At 40.2% G+C, this 10,813-nt stretch overlaps 1 protein-coding gene across 4 annotated transcripts in view; it reads left to right on the forward strand.

The window, feature by feature from the left end:
* pde4ca (phosphodiesterase 4C, cAMP-specific a) overlaps positions 1-10,813 on the forward strand; it is a 59,853-nt gene that overhangs the window by 14,104 nt on the left and 34,936 nt on the right. The window contains exon 1 of one of the 4 annotated variants that reach the window (XM_031281239.2): positions 1,032-2,328. The exons of the other annotated variants lie outside the window; for them this stretch is intronic. Within the exon in view, the coding sequence (XP_031137099.1) occupies positions 2,255-2,328 (74 nt within the window). The 5' untranslated portion in view covers positions 1,032-2,254. Of the gene's footprint in view, positions 1-1,031; positions 2,329-10,813 lie in introns of those variants that run through there. 4 annotated transcript variants of the gene reach the window in all.

Here is a 10,813-nt window from a genome sequence, read left to right on the forward strand (position 1 = left end):
ACACATTTAACTTGCATTGTCGGTGAGATACAGAAGTCAGTAAGTAAATTGTTGTACTTGATCCGATTTAAGGGTCAACCTTACCCCTATTTTCCACCGGGCGCGTCTGCGCTGCGTTGTGGTTGCGTCGCAACCCCCACAAGCAATCGCAGGCATTTAATTCAGTGCGATAATGCTGTTGCGCGCCGCGTCCCAGAAGCATGAAGCGGCTCTCCGCTCCGCTAAAGATATGCGCCAGGTCTATTTTCACGCGAGCCGCGGGCCGTTCAGACAGCCGGGCATTAAGGGAAACAGCGAGACTGGGTCTTGGGCCGGAGTCATCTGTACTCTTTGACCTCCCTAATGGCCGGACTGTCATGGACAGTAATAAACCTCAGATGTGTTGTAATGGACACTTCCTGTCTGCTTCCTCCCTCTCTTTATGAAAAATGCCCTTCCATTCTAATCATTTGTTCTCTTTAGTATTTTCACAGTCACCAATTTGACGACACCAAATCTTTGTTTAACAGTAAAAAAAGGATATTGTGCGAATCAGATGGATTATATCATGGCATGAGAGGAGAAGTCAATATTAAAAAGGAAAATTGAATTACACACACAATATTGAAGTATTGATTGACCGGTGAACTATTGTTACTGCTGGCATGGAGGCAGGCTGGTGACACGAAAACTGTACACACTCTCATAGAAAAAAACTTGTACTTGTAAGACTCTAATGTAGCACTTTTTCTTCTTTCGTTCTTTTCTTCTTTTCCGCTTTCACCTCACCTCTACTCATCCCACTCTAACCCCAGTGCTGTTCAAACTTGTCCACTTTCTCTGTACTTTCTCTTCTTGTAATTTGCTCTCACTCTGCCTTTCTCTCTCTTTCTCTTTCTCTCTCTCTCTCTCTCTCTCTCTCTCTCTCTCTCTCTCTCTCTCTCTCTCGCTCTCTCTCTCTCTCTCTCTCTCTCCCTCTCTCAACCGCCCAGCACCCCACCCCTTCTCTCTCCCTCCACCATATCCCTCTCTCTCTCTCTCACTCTCTCTCTCTCTCAGGGGAGATAGAGTTGTTATTGTTTGTTGTTTTAAGCCCGAATTTGGTCCCACCACTCTCAAGAGAGAAGAGAAGAGATAGCAGAAGTCAGTTATAGCCCACTGACAGGGACTACATGGGACGGCCCACTCCAGAGAGCATCTGATGGGATTATAACACTCTTTCCAGCTCACTTTTTTTTTTTCCCCCCACTAAGAATAACTCTGCTCAGTCTGTTTGGTGGTGCAGCATCACAGCGGCAACCCAATGTTCAGATGGACATCTTTGTCTCAAGTTTGTTGGACCTGATTTTTAAAGACAGAAAAATAACTTGGGGCCATTGAGGAATTTTCTTTGCCTGCTCATTTGGAAGAACTCAAGCTTTCTGTTTCCCATTTAGGAGTACGTGGAGAGAGAAAAAAACACACGAGAGAAGCGTTTGTCTTGGCAAGTCTGTGGTGGACTGAAAGGAGAACGAATAAGGAAGTTGTCCCAGATGAGCACTGACAGCTGATACCACACTCATTTGCACCTAAATTTGATTCAGCCCCATATTTTCACTGTCTGTGAGATGATCGGCTAACTGGTCTCTAACAGTCAAGACTCGTTGCCTTTTTAGGCTCTTCACACACACGCGCACACACACACACACACACACACACACACACACACACACACACACACACACACACACACACACAACACACACACACACACACACACACACACACACACACACGCTGAGCTGAACCTTATTGAATCTTCCTTTTCCACTAAAACACATGGACATATTCTTAACACCGGGACCAAAAGCTGAACCGCAAATTGAATTTCCAGTTTGATGCACTTTGATCCGTTGATGCTGCACTGAGCTGGAAATAGCTTCTAGCTAATAACCTTTATCTTATAAATACAGAGAATACTCAGCAGCCCTGTCTTCCTTTCGTTTTAGCTTGCACCAGGTGCAGCTGATGAGGCTCTTGTGATTTGCATATTGGTGTTGTTTTACATTTGTCATTCTTGGACCTGTTCTTCTTGCACTACCCTGTCAGAGGGACACCTATAACTTGTGGCCACAGACAACATAAAGGAATGTGAACAGCTCTCCTTTCCGATTCATGACAGCATGGGGGTTTTGGTCGAGCCACAGAAGTTCACTTTGTTTATCCCTCGTCTCCCAAAGCTGCTATTTTAATGCCCCTCTGAACCCGTCCTAACTCTTTTCGAACCGCCAATAAAATGATGAACAAAGACTCCCGCTTTTCAAGGAAGATGCACGGCAACTTCTCCACCCGCAGGCACTCGTGCATTGGGTATGTATACGGTTGTGTGTTGAGAGCTTTGTGATTGTGATGACAGTCGCTGACGTGCGGCGATAGCAACATAATATATGTGTTTGCAGATATTCAGGAGGTATGGGAAGCTGTTTTTAGTAAATGTTATTAAGTACATGTTATTGCCTTTGATAGCAGTGTTTCCTCTATGTTGATTTTGTAGTGGCGGCCCACCATGGCAAAGTTTCTGCCACCACGGTATCAGAAATAGGGCTGTACAAAACATTTAGTCGCGGTTGCCTTTTAAATGATCCTGCCGACATAATGCATAATGCATAATGCATGTTGGCTGCCACTCACATTGCAATTTAACAACAAGTAGAACTATTCAGAGGTTATTGGGCCCAATGTTGTTGTTCGGACAGACCTGCCCCCACTGCTAAAAAGAATCCTAAAGGAAACACTGTGATAGTACGTGAAATATAATCAGCTGATGAGAGAATTGTTTGACACTGCCGCTCTGTTGCCGTGTTAACAGTAGTATTCCATTGTGTTGGTGTTGTGTACTTGTGATGTTTCAGGCCCCAGTCTGAGTGTACCATTTAGATTGCATAAGATTTAAGAAAGCTATTTAAGATGGAAAACATTTCGACATGGGATTGAATCCCTCGGCAACTCTCTGACAGATTAAGGCAGTGCTTTGGTTTGCTTTAGTGATAACAAATACTTATGATGGTGAGTCTGCACCAGTGTCCTGTTTAACTTTAACCCCGTTTAACGGCAAAAAACTGCAAAATGACCCGATGTGGGTGGGTGTTGCTGTTGGTGTGCTGCTTGCTGTGGTTGGCAGTGCTGGCCTCAGGGTGGCATGGTGGATCGATGGCTCTGTCCACTGATGGCCCTCCTTGGGGTCCATGGACCAGAGCCAAGCCAAGGCACTGTATGACTGTCATGTGGTCCAGGACTTTTGCATTTCATAACAGGACTGAAGAAATATTGGCTCATTGTCCATGACAGCAGCAGATGGAGCAGATTTCATCTCTTTTTTCTATCTCGTCCTCTAGGAAACAAAACAGAGAGGGGTAAAAAAAAATTCAAATGAACTCACATCATGGTCTCTTGTCTACACACTGATGAGACTGATTGGCTTAATTGTTGTTGTAACTTGATACAACTGTGTTATCACCAGGCCCAAAACATAAAGTGTAGTACAGCTATCATGAGGAGGACCTGCAGGTTGTTATGTAAGTTTAAAGAGACCAAAAACAGAGACTTAATACATAAAAAATACAAGAATACACACACAGCATATACAGACACACATAGGGATCTGGAGGTCAACATCACTCCATATGCATTGTGAAAGGCGCCTCACAATCAGAGATGCATCTTAAAAATAAGCTCTTTTTTTTGTGCGCAACGTGTGGTACTTTTCTGAACTCTAGGCATGAAGCATGTGCTTCACAAGTGTCATCTGAACTCCTCCAGCCGTGAGCCTGATTGGATCATATGAGGAGATCAAAGCAGGAGATTTTCGACCGCAGCCAGGGATACAGAAGTGCAGAAGGGAACAGAACAAGCCTCTATTCTCTTTACCTGATTTGTACATCAAGTTTCCTGGCTAAAAATATACTAAAATATATTAATACTGAAGTGGAGTCACTGCTGGGAGCTTCACATCAGAGCAAAGTTCAAAAGTTGCTTTTCATTTTGAGCACCAGTAAAGACAATTATACTGTATATTTATGGTATGGTGATGGAGAAGATACCATTGATGTGTGTGTGTGTGTGTGTGTGTGTGTGTGTGTGTGTGTGTGTTACAGCAGTACTTACTTAGTACTTAGATTAGTTAAGGTAGTAATTGTTTTGTAAATAAATCATCTTCTTTGCCATTGTGCAACTGAGACAAAGCAGTCTCTTGTAATCCAGATGTGTCCATCACAATAGAGGCAGCTCTTATCCTCACTTGTACTAACAGTACCAGGGCACTATTCATCCTCTGACCACACACACACACACACACACACACACTACACTACACTACACTACACTCCCACACTCCTAGTAACCTTCTCAACAATGCTTTTTATGGCTTCTCTGCCAGTGTGGTTCATTTAAATGACACAGGCTCTTAGTCAGTATCATGAGAAGATAGTTGGTGCTGCATCCATTCAGCTCGTTACAGTTTGAGGAGGTGCGATTTTATGAGAGCAAAAGAGACAGACGCAACGGCCGACCAAGTGGGGAAAAGAGATAATTTAGACAAAGAGGGTAAAGGCACAGACGAGAGGGCGGTGAAGAAGTGATAGAGAGGACGTGGGTAGAGATAGTACCGCTCCAAGCGCCGAGATAATGACAGGAAGGGGGAGGGGGGGGTGGGGGTAACAGGGTGAAAAGAAAACAAAAAGGTTTTTCTGAGGGGCAGAAAGTGATTGTGACTGAAAGAATAACGAGGAAAAAAAAGTGTCAACTGAGGCCATTCAACCAAAGGGCAACAGTGTCAATGTCAGAGGTCCCAATATAGCTGCCAGCCCCCCTCCTCAAACACACACCCAGATTAGTCAATAGAGCCTGTGTGGCTGTGGCAAGCTGGCTGCTGTGTGCGTCACTGCTGTACTCCATATTTTCAGCATGACTGATTTCCCCAATCGCCTCCAGAGCCTCATCGATTCCTGAGGCTGGCAGCAACAACAGCAGCAGCAGCAGCCGGGTACAACACGACCACTGCTGAAATTCAAAACTAGTTACTCTACTGTATTTCTGTGAGAGGACACGGGCATTTTTCCTTTATCCAAGAAAGAGTAAAAAGATTAATACCTCCAAAGCACATTTTTTTGTTTTTTCCTCAACAGTGCTATGTCCCGAACAGATCCGATGTGCAGCTACTTCAGTCATTAGTATTGCTGGGTATAACGTAGAGTTTTTCCTGCATGTCTTTATGACGTGTAACTCTAAACAGCCAATCACAAGTATTATTAGATATTTTTTATTTTGCAAAAACATTAAGAATTACATTGATAAATCTCATTCCTCATATTTCAAGTCCTTCACAAAAGGACAAAACAGACAAGACATGCAAATAAAAAAAAAAAAGAAAAACAATATTATTACATAGTATTATTAGTTCTTATAAAAGCATGCTGCATGCTTATTGGCTCACTGACGCTGATGACATTTACTCCTTAGGTATTGAAATTTGGTATTGAATGATGAGGCATTTGTCGATACTCACTACTAAGGAGGCAATTTGGTCGGTGCCTAAAAAGTATCGCATTCGGTACCCAGCCCTAGTCATTAGTCTCAGAAGAATTAGAGGTGAAACTCAGACATTAAATTATATAGCAAATAATTTGGTTAACAATGCTCAGTCTGATCAGACACAGTAACATTTCTATTAGACCTTAAACATTTTTTTGCTTTGTTTCACTTTTTTATTGGTGAATAAATGCATGTCAGAGAAAGAAATCCTGTCACTTGTTTCAGACGTTGGTGCTGGCTGTTAGCTTTGTAATTACAGCAGGATCAGGATGAGTGTTGATTGTAACCACTAGAGGGGGAAACACACTAAGTTATGATCAGAGACTGTTTGAGAGCCACAACCTCCTGCAGACCAAGCAGTTGTTTGACATGGGAATAAAAACAACGTGGTGCTTCCATAGATTATGATTGTATTTTTAGGATACTGGAAAAAGTCTGGGAAGAGTTCAACTTTCATGGTGCTGTTGCAGAGTTAAGGATGTGTTTGAATTTAATCAAATTGTACATTGGTATTGATGTACTGTATGTGGCCAAATTACTATAACAGTTATTTGCCTTTTTTCTTTTAAAGGTACAGTAGCTTCAGATTGACACTTTTACACTCTAAAACTCTTCAATTCTTTACACTTTATATTTATTTGATATTGTATTTTTGTACTTAATTCGCTAAACATTCTCATTCTTTTTCACCTTATTATAATTCTACTACTGCTACTTCTGTGTACTCTGTGAATATGACTTCTATTGCTGATCCATTCATTCTACTCTTCCTGAGGTTCATCCCTGTTTTTTCTAACCCAAATTGCAGCTTTGAGGATAGAGAGTGTCATATGTTGAGGATACTGTAAAGCCCTCTTAGACAAATCTGTGATTCTGGGCTACATAAATAAAATTGACGAGACTTGGGAGCCAGCTGCTTTACCGGTTCGTAACATTTAACCTGTGTAGTTTGTACATCGGCCACATGAGTCGACAGTATACAGCAGAAGAGATGTACAGTCTATCAGAAATGTAGTGCAGAGGAAATACCAGTACAACCAAACTACACATACAAATTATTCCTAATTACAGATGTAGCACATTGATTTTATGAAGAGTAGAATAATCCCTTTAAATTAGTATTAATATTTAGTGTGACCGATAAATACTGTGCTCACCTCCATTAAGTATGAAACATTTTAAATTGGATTTTTAAGTACATTTTAATAGTCTTGCAGAATTAACTTCCAGTTTGGTACTTTATAAATGTATTTTGAAACCTGATGTTGTCCTCTCCCATACATTAAATGCCTTTTGGCCCCTGGCAAACTCAACAATCAGATATTCACTATCACATGATGTCAAAATGGAGAATTTTTATTTTCTTTTTTTTTTTTAGATCTACCAGACACTGATTTACTGCATGTGTAACTAGTCTTACTTACTCCTACTATTGCATACACAGTACCAATTAAAATAACAACCAAAAAAAAAAAAAACATTCACATATATTCACCGTAGCATACACACTGGGTAAGCATGTATAAACTAGGTGGCATTTTTTTTCAGAGATGAAATGGTGACGTGGCTGCTGCATTTCACGGCCCTTGTTTTTCCCTAGAAAGACTTCCCTGCAGAAGGAGTGGCCACCTGCCATCTGGGTGTGCGCACAGACCTGAGAGCATCTGAATGTGCATTTAATGTGTGCCTCTGAGTGTGTGTCCATGTGTGTGTCCATGTCCCTGAACATGCATGCATTAGTGAATCCCCATGTGCTTATGTCCTGGCCTTTTTCGGCTGTGTGTGTGCGTGTGTGCGTGTGTGCGTGTGTGCGCGTGTGTGTGTGTGTGTGTGTGTGTGTGTGTGTGTGTGTGTGTGGTTGCATGTGTGCGTGCAAGTCTGTCATCCACCCAAATCCCCAAAATCAGAGAGCCCCAAACTATTGCTAACAGATGGCAGCCTAATGAATCATGAGGCGACACACTATAGCCTTTACTACAGTACAGGCTGTGACACGCAATTGACATCACAGAGACTCAGTTAAATATAGGCCGCTAGCAGCAGCAGCCACATGCTGACACCTGGTGCTGCTGCTTTGTTATGTACGCAGTATTTTAGATGACATTTGTACCACAAAGAAATGTGTTTTAGTGTGTTTGATTTTCTCCTGCCCTATGGTAATCACTTTTCATTTGAAATAACTACAACAGCTGCAGCGCTGTTTGGGTGCTTTTGAAGATATCTAACAATCTGCAACCCTGTATGCTACATTCAAAAAGTTGCTGTTTACGTGAGAGAGGAGTCCGTTTTTTTAATTTGTTTTTAGAGGAAGCAGTCATTTTTGAGAATGGTTCTTCCTGGAGATTATGTTACAGATGTTGAAAACTACCAGTGGAAAATGGCAGCCCTGCTTATGTGAACACTGCCTGTGTGTGTGTGTGTGTGTGTGTGTGTGTGTGTGTGTGTGTGTGTGTGTGTGTGTGTGTGTGTGTGTGTGTTTATGTACCCTATTCTTCTGCAGCTGCTTTTTTAACCTCTTGATCTCTACGGCACCCAACATGGGTGCCTCTACAAACTCACCGAGTTGCCAAGCTGGTCCAAACACACACAAAGTTATTTTAGATTCCAGTGGGGATCCCAGAGTTTCCAAAGAGAGCAAACATGCTCAATTCAGGAAAAAAATGTGTGTGTGCAACTGCACAATACATTTAGAATACTTCAATATGATGTAATGATGCAGCAAACGTAACATTTTGAATATCTTTTTTCCAAGGTTGATTTATTCAGGCTTTGCAACGCTTTTTCAGACACTAACAAGTCAAATCATATTTGTTCATACTTATTGTGGGGCCACACAAACCTTTTTTTACTGGCGTAATGCAATATATCTCTTAGAGCATTTCTATCACATAAGGTCTGGAAGAAGCTGGCGTAAAATTTGCAACACTCTTGTTAGCATGGCAGCTTATTTAACTGTTATTACTTCTCATATAGCCTTCCTAAATCGTTCCCTAATTGTATTTCGAAAATAATGTGTTGTTATTGGTTTCTTTAATATTTCAAAGCCAGTAGCAGAGAACACTTTCTACTGTACTCTTATCATTACTGGTAGTAAATACACTAAATTGAAAACTTGAGGCGATGTAAACGTTTGTGTCCCTGATGGGGATTTGAGATAGGATTAGTAAGTCTGGCCGCCAGTGTAGCATGATACAGCTTTGATAAATGGTTAGAGAAAGCAGATATAGAATATATACTGTATGTCATACTGTTGTGTAAATTAAAAAAAAAAAAGTGTTTTTGTATTCCAATGTTTATGGTGTTAGACAAATATTTAAATAAGCAGATAAAAAATGTACTTTAATGTTACAACTGACATATTTCTTGAAAAATGGTATTGTGTAATTAGCTGTCTTTGTTAATAATTCAACCTCATTGTAAATCTTTTTATGTTTTTCATTGAGTATGTGGCCAAATCACAACCCAACTTTAGTTAAAGTTTACCTTTGTGCAAGATTTTCCTTTCAACTTGACAAGAACACTAAATTTCCACACTTGGCTTAATAAAAAAAACAATTATTCACACAAAATTATGAGAGAATATGGACGGAACATGAATATTGCATCATTATCACATTGTTGACCTACGTGATTGTTAGACAAAGAAGCAACACAAAGTGACTGACATCCTTTAAATTACAAAGGCAGACAGGTCTGGTGAATATTCAGTGTTCATTAATTAATGAGCAGAGTTGACACTGACTCTGACACACAGCGCTCCTTACCCAGGAATGCTCACCATGCCTCCATGTAGCCAAAACACAGTGGAGGAAGAAGTACTCAGATATTATTTTAACTTATTATATTATAAGTTAAAGTAGCAATACTAAAGTGTATAAATACTCAGTTACATGTAAATGTCATGCATTCAAAATGTTACTTAAGTAAAAGTACAAAAGTAATAGCATCAAAATATACTTACGTAACAAAAGTAAAAGTACTCATGCAGAATGGCCCATTTCAGAATAATATATATTATATTGTAGGATTATGAAGTATTATACGTTAGTGTGTTCTTCACTTTAATGTTGAAGCTGATGGAGGGGGGGACTAGTTTAATTACACTATTGAGTAACTTGTGATTTTTTTCCTCAGGGATCAATAAAGTCTCATCTTATCTTAACCTATAATAATAGATCCTAATTTATTATATTTCATATAGTTCATCTGAATCTGTCAGGTTACTAGTAAATAAAGTAATGTATTTCCCGATAAGATGTAGTGGAGTAGAAGTAGAAAGTTTTAAAAAGATATTTATGTTCATTTGCAAATTTTGTGGCAAGCATGTACAGCTGTCTTTAATTTCAATGTTTGGTGGGTTGCTTTTACAAGCCCTCTGGGTTGTTGTTTTTTTATCCCACCTGTGCAATTTATTAGGTTATTGTATATTTCTTTTTTATTTTGTTTTATATGCACATATAAAGAAAGAAATAAGTATAAAGTAGCAGAAAATTAAAATACTCGTTTAAAGTACAACTACCTTAAAACTGTACTTACTACAGTACTTGACTAAATGTTCTTACTATGTTACTTTCCACCACTGCCAACACATGATGTCATGAGGCCCATTTGCAAATAATGGACTATTAAAGCCACAACTGAGGGGTCAGCCAGAATCTATGATGCCTCGCTATTTTATGAGTTTTAGAGATTACTTCGTCACATCGTCTTGGAGTTTCAGCGCTTTAGAGCATGACTGTCTAAAGACGAGATGTGAAGATACTGAGCAGAACCAAACATTTAGTGTCTGTCTTTCTTCATACATCCACTCTCTTCCACCACGGTGACGCAGATACATGGCACACTGTGAAATCCTCTGGTATACTGCCAACGTGTGTGTGTGTGTGTGTGTGTGTGTGTGTGTGTGTGTGTGCGTGTGTGTGTGTGTGGAGATAAGATGTTAATTATTCTAACTGCACATGAAAACTATTTTCCTGTCATGAAAACGTGTCTAAAGTGCCTACTGCCGTACATTTTTATTGACAACATCCCCTCATCCGGTTTGCATCAGGACACTGTTCATCCCACTGAGGATAAATTCTTTCGATTTACAAGTCCAAAGTCCTCACTCCCGAGTCCCAAGTGTGAATACAGGGCAATGAAATTAAACAAAATGAGAGACTGGAAGTGTTCAGAATCACGTTTGACTTGTAGGGTTTTGTTCCCACACAGTCAATCCTGCTAACCCAAAAAGCTACCATTTAATTCATTGTAGTTGTGTGACTTA

This window comes from Sander lucioperca, chromosome 9, assembly GCF_008315115.2.
Source record: "Sander lucioperca isolate FBNREF2018 chromosome 9, SLUC_FBN_1.2, whole genome shotgun sequence".
NCBI lineage: Eukaryota > Metazoa > Chordata > Actinopteri > Perciformes > Percidae > Sander > Sander lucioperca.